This window comes from Clarias gariepinus, chromosome 5 (genome assembly GCF_024256425.1).
Source record: "Clarias gariepinus isolate MV-2021 ecotype Netherlands chromosome 5, CGAR_prim_01v2, whole genome shotgun sequence".
NCBI lineage: Eukaryota > Metazoa > Chordata > Actinopteri > Siluriformes > Clariidae > Clarias > Clarias gariepinus.
This window is the reverse complement of record NC_071104.1, coordinates 28,807,662-28,824,713: the sequence shown is the minus strand read 5'-3', so window position 1 is coordinate 28,824,713 and position 17,052 is coordinate 28,807,662. Positions and strand designations below refer to the sequence as shown.

At 37.9% G+C, this 17,052-nt stretch overlaps 1 protein-coding gene across 2 annotated transcripts in view; it reads right to left on the bottom strand.

Annotated features, from left to right (window-relative positions):
* Positions 1-17,052, bottom strand: part of lrp2a (low density lipoprotein receptor-related protein 2a) — a 74,061-nt gene that overhangs the window by 45,647 nt on the left and 11,362 nt on the right. For both annotated transcript variants that reach the window (XM_053496351.1, XM_053496352.1), the window contains exons 8-25: positions 15,427-15,570; positions 15,035-15,154; positions 14,703-14,831; positions 12,813-12,982; positions 11,107-11,330; positions 10,320-10,526; positions 9,129-9,331; positions 8,808-8,948; positions 8,489-8,692; positions 7,196-7,388; positions 6,237-6,362; positions 5,800-5,930; positions 5,390-5,527; positions 4,900-5,181; positions 4,544-4,780; positions 4,342-4,461; positions 4,102-4,218; positions 3,629-4,009 (exon numbers count right to left, since the gene is read on the bottom strand). In XM_053496351.1, the coding sequence (XP_053352326.1) occupies positions 3,629-4,009; positions 4,102-4,218; positions 4,342-4,461; positions 4,544-4,780; positions 4,900-5,181; positions 5,390-5,527; positions 5,800-5,930; positions 6,237-6,362; positions 7,196-7,388; positions 8,489-8,692; positions 8,808-8,948; positions 9,129-9,331; positions 10,320-10,526; positions 11,107-11,330; positions 12,813-12,982; positions 14,703-14,831; positions 15,035-15,154; positions 15,427-15,570 (3,267 nt within the window). The remainder of the gene's footprint in view (positions 1-3,628; positions 4,010-4,101; positions 4,219-4,341; positions 4,462-4,543; positions 4,781-4,899; positions 5,182-5,389; positions 5,528-5,799; positions 5,931-6,236; positions 6,363-7,195; positions 7,389-8,488; positions 8,693-8,807; positions 8,949-9,128; positions 9,332-10,319; positions 10,527-11,106; positions 11,331-12,812; positions 12,983-14,702; positions 14,832-15,034; positions 15,155-15,426; positions 15,571-17,052) is intronic.

Below are 17,052 nucleotides of genomic sequence, written 5' to 3'. Positions count from 1 at the left end.
AAATTTCAACATTAAAGCATTATTTACAATACACCACAGAGGTGAACTGCATAATGTATAAAGTCAAAAACAAATTTAAACTTTGACCCCTTAAACTTTCATTATCTAATAGTTAGCTAACCATGCTAAAGCTTAATATTCAGTTACCGCTATAAATGATGTACTGTATTACTACAAAAAAATACATTAGATTGAGAATGCCCCTTAACAGAGGTCGACAGTTTAAGGAGTGTGGTAAGTAGACCATTATAAATATTTAAACGGAATAAAAAAACATGTATGGAAAAAGCTGTACAATATCTATAACTAATCATGCTATACTGGCTTCCCATAGCAAAATTTTGTTTCTCAGAATGAGCTTTTTCTTGTCTTATGAGACTGAATTGAGCTGTCTCATTACAAGCTCCATTTGGTCTTTTCTATTTCTCCTAAACCTCACTTAGGAGAAACAAAGAGACATAACTGAGACACAACCCGAGACATACTTTGAGAAACATTTGTGAATCTGAGATGTACATGAGAAACAGAATGGCATTTGAAGGAGAAGCAAATGAGCCATATATAAGTCCATAATGAGATTAAAGTCAGATAAAAATGAGATGCATGAAACACAAATGAAAAATATTATAGTTTTATTGAATATATAAAAAAAAGTACAGCAACCAGTGTAATAATTTTACAATTTACACTATATAACAGACACCAGCAAAATCTGGCAAATCAAGACACTAAATGATACAAAATGTCACCCAACCTGACAAAGATATTAAGTGTCACACTGCTCAATTCAAAGTATAGTTTATACAGGGGTTACACAAAGGCCACAGCATTATGACAATCTTCCAGTGAAAAAAATCAGTCAAAAAGGATATAAAAAACTGTAAAGGTAAATTGGTTGCTTGCTGTCTACACTCACCTAAAGGATTATTAGAAACACCTGTTCAATTTCTCATTAATGCAATTTTCTAATCAACCAATCACATGGCAGTTGCTTCAATGCATGTAGGGGTGTGGTCCTGGTCAAGACAATCTCCTGAACTCCAAACTGAATGTCAGAATAGGAAAGAAAGGTGATTTAAGCAATTTTGAGCATGGCATGGTTGTTGGTGCCAGACGGGCCGGTCTAAGTATTTCACATTCTGCTCAGTTACTGGGATTTTCACGCACAACCATTTGTAGGGTTTACAAAGAATGGTGTGAAAAGGGAAAAACATCCAGTATGCAGCAGTCCTGTGGGCAAAAATGCCTTGTTGATGCTAGAGATCAGAGGAGAATGGGCTGCTGATAGAAGAGCAACTTTGACTGAAATAAGCACTCGGTACAACCGAGGTATGCAGCAAAGCATTTGTAAAGCCACAACACGCACAACCTTGAGGCGGATGGGCTACAACAGCAAAAGACCCCACCGGGTACCACTCATCCCCACTACAAATAGGAAAAAGAGGCTACAATTTGCACGAGCTCACCAAAATTGGACAGTTAAAGACTGGAAAAATGTTGCCTGGTCTGATGAGTCTTGATTTCTGTTGAGACATTCAAATGGTGGAGTCAGAATTTGGCGTAAACAGAATGAGAACATGGATCCATCATACCTTGTTACCACTGTGCAGGCTGGTGGTGGTGTAATGGTGTGGGGGTGGGGGATGCCCCTTAGTGCCAATTAGGCATCGTTTAAATGCCACGGGCTACCTGAGCATTGTTTTTGACCATGTCCATTCCTTTATGACCACCATGTACCCATCCTCTGATGGCTACTTCCAGCAGGATAATACATCATGTCACAAAGCTCGAATTATTTCAAATTGGTTTTTTGAACATGACAATGAGTTCACTGTACTAAAATGGCCCCCACAGTCATCAGATCTCAACCCAATAGAGCATCTTTGGGATGTGGTGGAATGGGGGCTTTGTGCCCTGGATGTGCATCCCACGAATCTCCATCAACTGCAAGACGCTATTCTATCAATATGGGCCAACAGATATGAGCTTTCAGCACCTTGTTGAATCAATGCCATGGAATTAAGGCAGTTCTGAAGGCGAATGGGGGTGAAACACCATATTAGTATGGTGTTCCTAATAATCCTTTAGGTGAGTGTATATAATAAAATATATATATTCAAACATTTGAATATATATTTGAAGTTTGACAGATGGGCTTGAGCTTGCTCATGGGCTGGTGCTCACATGACTGATGATGTGGTGCTGATGGAGACTCCAGAACATTCTCCTGCAGTTTCTTTGTTGAGATTCTTGGTCTCCTCAGGTGACATACTCCTGAAAAGAAACAAGTTCAAGTAAATATTATGTAATAATATGTATATATACAAGTATGTATATAATTACGAAGATAACCTTTCCAAAAACAAACATATTGTTCTTTATTTATAGAATATAATCAACTGCTGTCTCTAAAGTTACATGTTCTGGTAACTACTGTTAAACACTGAACACTCTATAATAAAACTACTGTTTTTAAAAAAAACTAATCATGCAGTAACATTAACTTACTACTAACAAATAAAAAAGGTAAAAAGTAACTTAATATGTCAAACCTTACTGGTTAACTTGAGGCATGCCTAATAATAATAATACTTTAACCAGCTGACTGATTTTCACCATAAAAAAAAAAAAATCAACCTCCCACAGTTTTGTTTTGTTTTTACCACAGACTATGTGGTTTTAACTCCTGGTCAATAATAATCAATTTTAAATCTGGCGCGAAAAAGTAAAACCCACCTTCACCTTCATCTTGGTTTTCTTCTTCATTTTTTCTGCGGCAGGCAAAGTAGGTGGTGCGATACCGCCACCGAAAGGTCTGGATGAATGATGGATAAAGTGTTTTTTGCTGACTTGACACCGAGGCCTGGCGATGCGCTGCACATTTCTCTAACACACTGGCCACTTAAACATTTGCTGGCTAAGAGTATGTGTGGGAGAAATTGTGGAAAATTATGTCTTCATTACAATCTATATGTACTGAGGCGTAATTAGGTAGGCCATAAAAAAATGTTGATCATTTCGTCGTAAACATTTATTATAGTCATAAATGTATAATCAACAATAGGTCTGCCCTTAAATGATAAGTGTATACAAAAATCACTGAACACAAACATTATCTTATTTTTTCACTTCTCTATGAAAAAATATTCGGTATATTGTATTTTAGTTATTTATTGGTAATAACATTTGTTTGCCATTTTCAATAAATTCATTAAGGTGTACACATTTGTAAAAGGTTAGCCAATTGATCAACTAGAAACACCTGGGTGTATTGTATTTTTTTTTTTTTTATAAATGTTTAAAATTCACTAGATATCGAATTTGAGAAGATTTGAGAAAACGGCCAAAATCTCATTAAAGTCTTAAAAACGGCTCATTTCCGCATATGTGAGTTGCACACAAGACAAATGTAAACTATCTCTGTGATTTAAAGGTAATGAGCCACATTTGAGACACCTTTGAAAAGACGCAGAAAACACCTAAATCTCATTCAAGTCTCAAAGACGACTCATTTCTGTCTAAGAGACAAAGAAGAGATTAACATGAGATCTCATTTTGGAGTTTCTTTGCTATGGGTAAGCTTCTTGAAGCATTTCTCCTTAAAGATCAGAAAACAGAAATCACTTACTGCAAAGCGGAGACTCATCAGCTCCGTTTGGACAGTCAGGTGTATTATCACACACTTTGCTGCTATTGATACACACAGTGTGGCCAGGGCACTGCCACTGCCAGCTTGGGCAGCGGAAGGGTGGTGTAGGGCAGTCGCGTTCATCACTTCCATCGCGGCAATCATTGTCCCCATCACACAACCAGCTGCGAAACACACAGTTGCTATTGTCGCAGCGAAAGAGTGAGGAAGGGCATGTACGTGGGGGACACCCATGATGCTCATCTGAGCCATCCTCACAGTCCGCATGACCATCGCACTCCCATGCAGAGGGCAAACAAGTGCCATCTGACTGGCACTGGAACTCACTCTCGTGGTGGCACATGCCTGGTGGTCTGGTGGCTACAAGGTCGAAGATTGAACAAGAATCTTGTTTGCCTAAATGTAAAACCTTTTTTTTATAACCTTAATGACATGAGCATGTGAAAACTTACGGCATCCAGATTCATCGGAGCGATCATTGCAGTCAAAAACCCCATCACAGCGATAGTAAGAGTTTATACACTGGTGTCCATTGGCACACTTAAACTCATAGCCAGTACAGTTGTAAACTACAGCAGTAAATACAGACAGTTTCAATTCAATAAATTGAGGTCAAACATTGCTCCTTTAAGATAGAAAGTCTAAGGAAAATCCAGAATTTACAATATTATGTTTAGCAGAAAGATTCTTACCACAGCCCTGCTCATCTGCCCCATCCACACAGTCCCTGTCTCCATCACATACATATGCTGGATCGATACAGCGGTGATCTGGACATTGGAATTGACCAGGGTGGCATGTGCCTATACCATCTACCAGTTAGAAGCATTATCATCATAAACACGAACCAGAGGAAATACAAATCAACATAAAACAATTAAACTGTTTCCTTACCACAGTTAGTTTCATCAGAGCCATCACCACAATCATTATCTGTGTCACAGAGCCAAATCCTTGGGATACACCGGTTGGGACAGCTGAACTGGTCAGCCGAGCATGTGCCTGGGTTCTGCGCAGTACAGTCTCTTTCATCACTGCCATCAAAACAGTCATTGTGCCCATCACAGCGCCAATTCCTGGGCACGCAGCGCTGATTGGCACAGGTGAAGGCAAAGGAGGAGCAGGTATTGTCTAAAGAGTACATTTTGTTAATCCAGAAAAAAGACAAATGAAATATATCTTAGCTCATATTCAAAATAAAGGACTGCTCAACTTGTAAATGTGTTTAGAAAACTGAATAAATATATTACTATTAGTTCCACAGTTGGCCTCGTCACTGTTGTCATAGCAGTCATCTACACCGTCACACTGGTAGCTGGTAGGAACACACTTCCCATTTGAACAGGAGAAAGAGTTGGAACCACACTGCAGCATGGGTGGCTCACTGGTTGGATCATCCACACAGGTCTGCTGATTGGGTGCAAGCTTCATGCCATAGGGGCAGCCACACACCCGCTGAAAGGACGGTGCAGGAAAGCAGAAGTGACTGCAGTCTCCATTAGGATTAGATGGCCTGTTGCACAAGTTGGAACCTAAATGGAAAGTGAAAATGCAGAGCACAATCTTTTAGTACAATGGGTGTAAACAGTAATAGTCCATATTTTTGAATAGGATTTTTATATATGATAATGAAAATGTATAAAAAATGATCAGAAAAATGGAAAGGCATAAATATACCACACTTCCCCCAAACACTACGGATATGGAGTTAATAGAGATAATGGATGACAGGGTTCTCACCAGTCTGCAAGTCAGCATTGAAAGATTTGACATGCATGATGTGGCTGATTCCTCGTCGGATAACCATCCTCTCTCCACCATCCGTTTTTCGAACACGGACTATTCCTCCAAGACGCCAATCCGTGAAGTATGCATAACCTTTAGCAAAAAAAATAATTAAAAAAGGACCTTGCATGAGTTGCTGTCTAAGGCATACAGTGACCCAACAAAAATTGTGTTCGGATTCCACAGCTTTTGAGATGTTGAAGCCACACAAAGACATTCAGGTCTAATTTTCTTCTAACAAAATGCTGGAAAACTGTTGCCTTTTTGACACATGGATAAGTTTTAATAGCGAGTAGAATGAGTACATTAAAGAATGTGTAGCTATAAGATATTTTAGAATTATAATAACCAATATGATAACCAACCTCCATAAATAGTAAGTCCAAATGGATGAGATATTTCTGTTATCCGATCCAGTGACAATCTGTTCAACCCATCAAAAGTACTATGCTCAATCTTATCAAAGAATGCATCAACCCAATACAAACGCATGGAGCTATGGAGTAAAAATAAAACAGGGAGAAAAAATAAGAACAGAGTAAGAGACAGCTTTCAAATAAAGTTCAGATAAGTAGGATTAGGGCAGCTCATGTTTCTGGGGAGATTAGCTAGCTTTTCGTTTAGCTCACATTAAAAGTCCAACCTGCCACATAGAATAACATGTAAGGCTTTCAGTGATCATGAAGACAAATAGTTATGCAGAATTAGTACTTTTTGGAATGGTTTGTGGTCTTACCTCTATGCCTGGCACACTGTAATGGTTTAGTTCTTAAGTCATTACGTATTAGGATGTTTCGCTTACCTCCAGTCGATGGCGAGGCCATTAGGCCAGCCCAGGGTGGTGTTCACAATTGGCTGGGCATGAGACCCATCACACCAAGCCCGCATAATTTTTGCTGGACGGTACCAGTCAGTCCAGAAAATAAAGCTGGCCAAAACACACACATAAACAAAGCAGCAATTAGCCTGTAAATAATGGTTTAGAAAGCTGTAAATGTAAATTCCAACATATCATCAATTTGTTCAAGAACTCTGTAGGGTCATTTCTCTTAAGCCAAGTTCTTAAAAGGCACCACAAAACCAGCCTTCATGCAGCACTAATCTAGTCTCCCGGGCTCAGAGGACTTATGACTTTGAAGCTATTGGAAATGTCCCACTAGTAGTGCATAAAGACTCCCTTTATCTGCTCTGGGTTCAAAGTAGGAACAGTGTGTGAATGGGTGAGCAACTCCTCCATTATGGTAGGTGTGACTGGATAAAAGTGGCCAGCTTGCTAATGCTTTTTCATGGTCTTAAGGAAATGGAGACCTGAGGTGAAAGTGAGGCCCCCTGAGCCTTGTTCCAAGCTTGGTCCTGCTCAATGACTCGTGTTTTCACTTGACGTTACAAACATGACTGTGATTTCTCACCCAAGCTAACAATGCTGTTTTTAATCAATGACATTTCTGATGTTTACATGTTTTCTTAAATATGGTATAAAATGTAATTACGCTCCAAAAACAATGACTCCCGCTCAATGACTCGTGTTTTCACTGGATGTTACAGACATGACTGTGATTTCTCACCCAATCCTACAATGCTGTTTTTAATCATCGACTTTTCTGATGTCTACATTTCTGTTCAATATTTTAAAAAAGTAATTATGCTGCAAAAACAACAACCTAAATTTTTTTTTCATAAAATTATATAGCCATAAAAATATTAAGTACCACCTAATATGTGTTTATCTACCTAACAGTAGATTAACACTTTTTATCTCACCCAAATACTGGATGCACCACTATGGATCTGGGATTGTTCAGGTTGCGGACAATAGCCCTCCTGGATTTATCTGCCACTTTCATAACTGATATACTTCGATAACGTGGGTCTGTCCAGTACAAGTTTTTTGATATCCAGTCATAAGCCAGATCCTCTACGCCTTCTACCCGATTTGCTGCAAGTACCTCCCTCTCTGTTGGAATAAAAATGAAACAATACATAGTAGTCTATTATACACCGTACATAATAGTAAAACATTCAATTAACATTTAATGTTAAATATACATTTAATGGTAATAAAGCAAACATTATATTTAGATGGCTTTGGGAATAAATGCCTCACCTCATCTAAAACCTAAAGTCCTAAGAGTCCTAATTAAATTAAATATGGGAATTAATAAAAGCCTGTAAACAAAGAAGAAATTGTTCTTTAATTTTCTTTAAATAATTCTAGATTAAAGTAGTTAGAATAAGTAGAACCTTGTAAAACTACTGCATTGAAGAATGTGATATCCACGTTTATATGAATGTAAATCTATAAATCAGTGACAGTTGCACAATTTATTGCCTTATAATTTTACAAATATGTTTAGCATAGCTACAACCTCAAGAGAAAGCAAGAAAAGAAGGAAATTAGGAAGGCCAATTAACAAAGGCAGGAGGACCTTGTTTTATTCTATAAGTTTGCTGTTTTCCATGTTTCAGATCTGCATTGTGTTGACTTGTCTAATTTGGCTTCATTACTTAGTGTAATTGTTAAAAAACAGGTATTTTTAGTCAATAGTTTTTAATTAATTATGAAAAAACATATGTGTCAGCAATATAAGAATAGCACAAATACACACTAATTCATCACACAATGTGGTCACAGTTTGTCCCATGAGCTTCCTATCAGGCTTGCATGCCTTTTTTTTGTTGTGTCCCACGGGATCCATATCCACTGTCCCACAGATGCCCAGTGCAGCTTCCTGGCAACCTTTCCAAAAATGTGCACCTACTTTTAGTATCTATATTTGTATGTGAATATATTATAATGTGTTCATATTCAGCTACACCCCTGTGCATATAATTAAGGTGATATTTATTAAACCAAATGAAGAAGTAAAAACAACATATTTTAATAAAATCATATTTATAACGCTTATGATATTCAGAAAAGGACAGAGCAATAAAAGAATAGAAGAGTTTGGGACTTTATAGTAGTGGGCACCAACTGATGTTGCTGAATTAGCAAGATGATAAAGAAACTTATATATTCAATAACTATTTTTCCACACAAAGGCATCTTCTTACCAGTCCCATCTACTTTCTGCTTGAAGATAATGTCCTTGGCAGTGTCAGAGAAAAAGATAGAATTGTCTTCTGCACTAAAGTCCACTCCGACATAGAACGATGGTGTTCCAGTGACAGGAAGGATGATGTCCTCCTGAAATGAGAGGTTAAATGGGATCCCTCTCACTGCCAACTGACTGGAGAAGAGCAAGAACTTCCTTACAGCTGCAACATAAAACACAGAGCAATACGTTTTAGATCTAAAAGAATGGTCAAATTAAAACATTTAAAGATCCGAACCAGGTGAAAATGCACTAAGCTATTCTTCACTCTCCCTTACCAACACATCTCTTGCCGTCAGGGTGCAGGTCATAGCCCATGCGGCAACGGCAGCGATATCCCAGACCGTCGTTATCTGTCCTGTGACTTAGCACACAGATTTGCTCACATCCCCCTCGATCCGTCCCGCATGGGTTATTGACTGTCAGCAACATACACACCAAACATCACACATATAACAAAAATAATTTCTCTAGCATAACTGTTAACCTAAAGTTGATTTTCAAGGTATTTGCATGTAAATCCAATACAACTTGTTAATACAATCAATAAAATACAGCAACTGTATATTATTTCTGTGAGTCAAGAATAATGGGCTTACTATAGGGCTGCCTGAAGGGATGTACCACAGCCACACCATATGGTGTTTGAGCAGTTGAGTAGAGCACTTGTGGGTTGTTTTCAATGAATTTGTTGGCTTTCATGATGCCCATCCTGGTCCAATCAGTGTAGTACACAGAGTGTTCAAACAGACTTATGCCAAAGGGGTGAGGGATCAATGAGCCTCCATGCACCACTGTTTTCCTACAAAGCAGTTACATAATGACTTATTCTACGTATTTACTATGTTTTAGGTACCAAAAACAATCAAGGTTGACAAACAATGGGTAACATGTTATCTCCCTCATTTACTATTACTATCATATCAGTTAACATACAGTATGATCCATAAGTCTGGAAAATCTGAAAATTAAAAGATCAAAATGATCTAGGCTCCTATTTAAATCAAATGTATGATATTAGCTATGTTAAATGTCTTGCACAAAATGTCAGATTTACCTCATGACTAATATGTTTTTTATAGCATCTGTTCAGAATAATACAAATAATAGAATTTATTATGATAATTGTTGCATTACATTAGATAACATAAAATAGGAACTTTATCACTACTCGTTTTAGACTTTTGAACCTACAGTCTAAAACGAGTAGTGGAGTTTACTAATAGTTAAAAGTAAATCATCTAAGATCATCAAGCAACAGACCAGCAACCTAGAAATGTTCAAATTACAACAACATTGGTAAATTCCTTTTCCCCCCCTAGATTTTCATGTCATGCCAGTTCACATTCACAATTACAAGTGATTTTTATCAAACATTTGGTACACACGTGCACATCTGAACATCTGCCCATTCTCATTTAAGTCTTATCTATTTTAGAAATAGGAACAGGTCTATCAATGATTTAATAAAAGGTGATGTCAGTAGAAGAATAACTACAATTAACACCAGACGCTGTATTACACTCTGTCAGTATTATTATAGTTAAATATTCAAAAAGCCCTAAAACATAAAAGTAAAATAGAAATGGCAATATTATGGTCTGTAGTGTGATGAAATCACAATAGCATAATGTTTTGGTCCTCAGGACATTTGTGAATTTTCATAAAGGGATATTATAGTTTATAAGGTAGAAGAAACTGCCATACCTATGTATTTAGTTAACAGCATTCATTAAAACCACTGTATGTGGGATACAGTAATATGACACTAGATAATATCTTTTGCATACCTGTGCAGCCCATCGTAGGTGGTAGTTTCTATGTAGTCATAGCGACTGTCGACCCAGTACACCCTCTTGGCATCAATGTCCAGCGTGATACCAGCAGGCCAGCCTAGCTTAGACCTAATGATACCATAGCGGTTGGTGCCATCCATATAGGCTCGCTCCAGACCAGGCTCTCCAGTCAGAGTATCCCAGTCAGAGAAGAAAAGATATCTAAACCATAATATTTGAAACATAATTTAAAGTTTAAATTCATTTTACTTAGGATTACATGATATGGGGACAGAACTGAACCATAACAAGCCATATTTTATCTTTTACATTTAGCATCCATTTTCCATCATAAGTTAAAAAAATTGTATGTTATACTTTCAATAAAATAAGTTAACTGTTTAGAAAGTAATAAACATCACTTGTTAATTTAGCTTTATTTATCCTGCCTTGATTCCATATTAAGTGTCACTGAATCTCTTTCCTTATTACTTCCAGCTAATCCTTTACCGTATTATATATAAATGCCTATCCTTTTTTAATTACTTCATCCTGCTTAAGAAAGAAGATAACAGTTTCAGTGATGATTGCCCTTATAAGCTGATCTAAGGTCAGTGTTGTGGTTTCATTTACAAAAACTAGGGTTTGAATAAAAAAAAAAAAAAAACGTTCATTCCTTGTTCCTTTCCGTCATCATATTTTTATTTTAGCTCACTTTAACCATCCATATATGGACTTCATGAACTTCATTTACAGTCTTAAAGATTTATAGTCTTATATTTAAATGTATTTAGAAACTCACCCAACAGTTGGATCTAGTGCCAGTCCTCTTGGATTTCCTAGGTTCTCAGTAATGAGTGTGACACGATTATTCCCGTCAAAGTCCACCATGTCAATTCTGCTAACACTGGCCTCCACCACATAAAGTTTATTGTTCACCCAGTCCACAGCCAGGTTTTCAGGGTAGTCAACCGATACATTTAGGATCACCTGCAAATGTGATCCATCCAGATCCACGGAAAACACCTAGCCCAAAATACAATGATTATACTAAGTCAAGTAGCAGGTGCTTAGGTTTCCTAAATATAAAATACTTATGTAAATTAGTAATAAGATAAGAAAAAATAAGTATAATTTTAAACCAAAATATATGGCATATCTGTTTATTTAATAATTATGTGTAATACTCCCTGGTTTCTGATTACACATGCATCATCCAGCTAGCTTATCTGTTCAGTAGCATTTAAGTGGAGCCACAGGAACCGTACTGTGAAACCACTGCCCTACTGATTTCAAGATGGCACTGGTTTCTCAGGGTGGACCACTTGGCATTGTAACAGAAGCCAAGGCACCACTGCTCTTTGCAGTGGAAACCAAACCCCTTCTAGAGAGTAGGATTCTCGGCTGACCCGTTTACCGGAAACATAAGCTGTGGAAGAAGTCACAGTTCTGGCTCATTCACAGACCCCCTGCCTGAAGCCCGCCACAGTGCTGTGGGGTTGGATGTACTAATCGCAGTTCCCCACCTCTTGGTATGCCCTTGCTTTTCAGCTCTCTATGGCTGGGGTTAAAACCTGAAAGCCGCCAAGAGCTCAAACAAAGCCCTCTGAGTCAGCCAAGGAATGCATAAAACAGACTGGATGCAAACAAATACTGCACAGCCACTTGATACGCTCTTAGGTTACATAAAATTGAACAAAAATATGCAGGTTAGAGCATATCAGAAACCTTGTGGAGATTAGAAAAGGGTGGACTATGCTGAAGATCAGATCCAGCCACTTTGGCTGGAGCCAAGCAGCTCTGCCATCATTACAGTATTAGTAGTATCAACAGGAGTCAGTCAAAGAATCATTGTCAAGTGGCCAACTTCTGTCACAACTTGAGCGCATGGACAAACATCAAGCATGCTGATCCTAAAGAGGGGGTTTCATGGGGTACTTTTTCTAAAAGTGCCTTGTTCCAGTCTCAATGGGGAGGCAGAAATCACATTGCCACACACATACAATTTGATGGACTGGTCATATAATTGGAGTTTGGCCAAACAGTGGAGTCTGGGGGGTGGTGGTGGTGATGTGTGTGTGTCTGTGTGTTTTAGTTAAAAAGAGAGAGAGAGAGAGAAAAAGCACAAATATGTAGGTCCGAAGGAGCAGGAATATTGAAATGGAAGTGCATATCCAAGGAAGAGCAAAAATAATGAAAAGCTTTGTTGTCATCAATAAACGTAACAGCAATAGCACTTAGCCTGGAAAGGTTAGCACCTCAGGTATCTATTAAATACCACTCATTAAAATGTGCAAACTGAGAAACCCTGTCAGGTGCCAGAACTTTAAATGGATTTCCTTGAGATATACAGTGAGATGCATAGCCGCCAACAACACTGTCTTTGTTCAAAACGACAGCACCATGAGCAGCATGGCCTGTAGGGTAAAAGGTTCTACCTCAGGAAATTAAAAAAGTTTTAAAGAACATTTAGATACTAAAAGCTCATTTGATTATGGCATTAGTTACCTTGTTTTGGATGGTGTCACTCCAGAAGACCCTTTGCAACTGGTAATGAAAATCCACTCCCATAGCCACTCCTCTATTCTCAGAGTGAACCAAGACACGTGAGCTGTGACCATGGATATCTCCAATCAGCAAGTCTCTTCCATTAGAAAATAGCAAAGATGCCACTCCAGCTGTAAAAAATATATTTAATAATATAATAATATTCATATAAAAAATATTATTGTTTGTGTTTGCTATCTTTTATAAAGGAAGAATAAAGAAAATATTTCCATTTAGTTAGACTAAATCAGTAATGGACTGGAACAGGATTTTGCCTGAAGCTGTGATAAAATACAGTACAAAAATGACAAAAATATGACAAATAGTTTAAAACTGACATTTTGATATTGTTTTTAGAGGCAGACCCAGTAGCGCATTAAGACCACATGTAGTAAGGGAAATTAAAAAAATTCCAGTATGACCATAAATGGGTTAAAGTGGAGTTTCAATAGAGCAAGTCAGGTTTATTAAAATCTAACTGTGTCTACTTCAATTGTACTCCAAACAATTTCTACTCCACAAGCCAGTCCTTCACCAGCTGCAAACTTGCTCCAAAACAATAAACTTCAAGTTACAAACGTGTCTGACACATTCATGTGTCTGACATGTAAATTGGTAAAACTGTTAGAAAGTTGACATTTAATACAGTTATGGTCAGATAGAAGTAATGTAAGGAAAAGCAACCAATAAACCAGTGCATAAGTATATAAGTATAAATCAGTAATAAGTGTGAGTGTCTAATTTCATCTGGATGAACAACTGCATTAGACATAACTTGTTGTGATGCCAGCAAAGCGAGGGTTCATTAAGAGCTTAGCGTTTACTTCTATTACTTGATAAAGACCTTCCACTCTCTAAACATGTCCGCATATGCCACTCAATCAGATGAATAAATATCTAGAGTGGTAAATACATGATGATCTGACATACACCGATCAGTCATAATGTTAAAGCCATTAACATTGAAACCACCTAGGTTTTAAGCTCTGGCTCCTTAGGGGTTGGCTCTGCAAGGCCACTGGGGTGTTGAGCTGTTGTGTCTGGCACCAGGACATTAGTAGTGGTTCCATAGGGTGCTGTGGGGCCTCTGTGGGTCGGACTTGTTTGTCTGGTTCATCCCATGAGTGCGATTGGAGGGGGTCTGGGGAGTTTGGAGGCTGGTCAGTGGCTTTGGACTCTTTGCCCATTGGGCTCATGCGTGGCAGGCTGCGGTAAATTGGGTTATCTGGTGCCTTTCTATCATGCCCAGCGTTGACATCTTTCACGAGTTGTTCTGCATTGACCAGGCAGGCAGTCCTTTGGTCCCCACGAGAGTTGAACTTGTGTGGGCCTTGTGTGTCCATGATTCTGTCCCTAGTTTGCTGGTGTAAAGTTTGTGATCAGTGTTGATCAGTTCACCTGGAAGTGGTGATAATGTTATGGCTGATCGGTGTACATATTAGACTTTTGAAGAGGGGTTGAGTGCAAAGTGAAGGGTACCCGGTACAGTAAGTAGATTTAAATTGAAGTAGAGATGTACGCACTGTGCAACACTTTACTATTAAAAATCAATACACACTATATATATATATATATATATATATATATATATATATACCTGTATATAACATCAACACAAACCAGATATAGGAGAATGTGTTTTCTGTTGGAAGGTTATGTAATGGCATTTTTTAAGAACACAAGTAAAACATCAAGACCCTGAACCTCAAAAGACTTATCCAACTTCATCCATTTAATGTGGTATTATAAGCCTTAGTAACTTTTCCAACAAGAATATAAGAAAGCATATTTGTATACACTCTCTCTTCATAGTTTGCTGTATATTTAACCTTTGGGTTCAAAGTGACTCACAGGATGCATTGGCTCTGCAGTATCTGTGTTGCTCTAGCACGTAGCCCTCCTTACAGCTGCAGCGATGTGTACCAATCCGATCCTCACACAGCTGATCACACACTCCCCACAACTGGCAGTCATCATAGTCTACTCCATGAAATAGCATGAAAAAAAGACCCATTCAGGATAATTTGCACTAGGCTGCATCAGGTACAAGATTCACAGCAAGAAATCAAAATGTTTAAGTTTATATACAGCATATTGATGACCTGAATGTTTGTTAATGTGTTCAGTTTCATAATGCTAAGAAATTAAGCTATAAGTAAACGGAAGGCCTCATATGATTTTACCGATGCATGAGCGGCTGTTATTCATGCTGACCACATAGCCTGATGGACACGTGCACGTGCCACCATCAGGAGATGCCACACACCGATGCTCACAGCTCAGAGATGCACAGCGCAAGATACCTGGAAATTACAGATGATACTTTACATGATCACAATAATAATCTGGCAAGCATAGCTTGAGTCACATAATAATTGTCCTCATTTGTTCTAAAGCATTTTATTACATAAGTATATGTTAGAGAATAAGTATATATAGTTAGCTACTAAAATAAGGGCTGTGGTTCTTGATTACATTTGAGTCTTAAATGGTGGTCACTATTACAATGCTATACAATATTTTGGCAGTAATTCTAAGGTAAAATGTTTGAAAAGCAGTGTGAAAATCTACTGACTGCAGTTGTGTCCAGCAGTGAAGTTGGTCTCATCTTCTCCATAGGGACAATGAGGTGTGCCATCACAAAGCTGCCCCATGGGGATACAAATACCAGATGTAGGACATGGCCATTCACCTGGGTAACACTCATGATGGACATTATCTACAAACATGACACAATAAAGGAGAGATTAGGAAATTCAACTCAATTCAGTTTTGGATGTGCATTTAAAGTTTTATAGTGCTTTTACTTATGGACATTGTCACCAAGCAGCTTGAAAATAATATATAAATTCCATTTACAATTTTTAACATTTTTTATCTTTATCACTATGCATATTTGGCAGTGGCAAGGAAAACTCCCTAAGGAGAAATGAGAAAGAAACACATTGACAGCAACCAGACTTAATTCTGCTATATGCTTTATGCTATATGGCATGTATTAGGGATGGGAATTTGTATTGCGATTCTGTAAGTGTCACGATTTTATAAATATCCCAATACAATACGAATTTTTTTTTTTTGCATTTTGTTACAATTCTAAACAAACTTAGCAAATAATATGCTCCTACCACCCAGGATGCTGTGCTGCTTGCAAACGTGTGAATTGTTTAGCGCGCACCACATGTAGCATTTTAGAAGAACGGCAACATTTTATCACCTCAAAATGCAAATATATTTAAAGGAATACATAATTTTAAAAAATCTATTTTAGAGTCAGGTTTTTTGGCGTCAATGTATGAATCGCCACTCAAAAGAATCACACTACATCACTGAATCGATCCTACCCCCTCCCCCTCTATCTCTAGCAAGTACCACACAATTAAAGAAAATATTTATTTATGGTCATGCTATCCAGTATCACTCATCAGTCTGCTTTCTTTTTGATTTTAGCTCTTCTCTAGGTTTCTTCATTGTCCCCTTAGGGAGATTTCTGCTTGCCACGGTTGCCTCCAGCTTGCCCATTAGAGACAAACCAATAAACCTAAACAGTTACATGTTTTTTATATGTATATCCAGAATGTATAAAATAATTACATATGTGTAAAATATATACATATGAATTATGTTACATTTCAGTGCCCTGTGATAAGCTACAGTATTAATGCATTCCCCTGCTTTGAGAGGAACCAGGGGGCAGTGGTAGCTTAGTGTGTTAAGGCTCTGAGTCACTGATCGAAATTAACCCTGTGTGCTCCAGGGGCGCCGTATAAGGCTGACCCTGTACTCCTAACAAAGCTGGGATATGTAAAGATAAAGAAATTCATTGTGCAGTAATGTACAGTATATGTCATGATTAAAGGCTTGGCCTGAACTTCCTGGGGGAGCCTCCCCACAACCCTACACAAGATAAGCGGTATGGCAAATAAATGAATAAATGGATGAAGTAACATTTCGTTACATTTATTTTTCTTTAACTCAAAACTGAAAGCACTGAGCCAAGAGCAGTAAACTAATCATCAGGAAAACACTGAAAAGGTGACACAATTTTCTACAATAAAAACGCAAACAATGTGTGAGGTTTAAAATAAAGCCCTTATCTACATTGGAATAAGAAGCAGCTTGGCATTGTCTCTATTGCCTGGGAAAACACTGTCACTTTAAATCATGTGAAGTAGACCCTCTGAAAGGGTCACATGGGAGT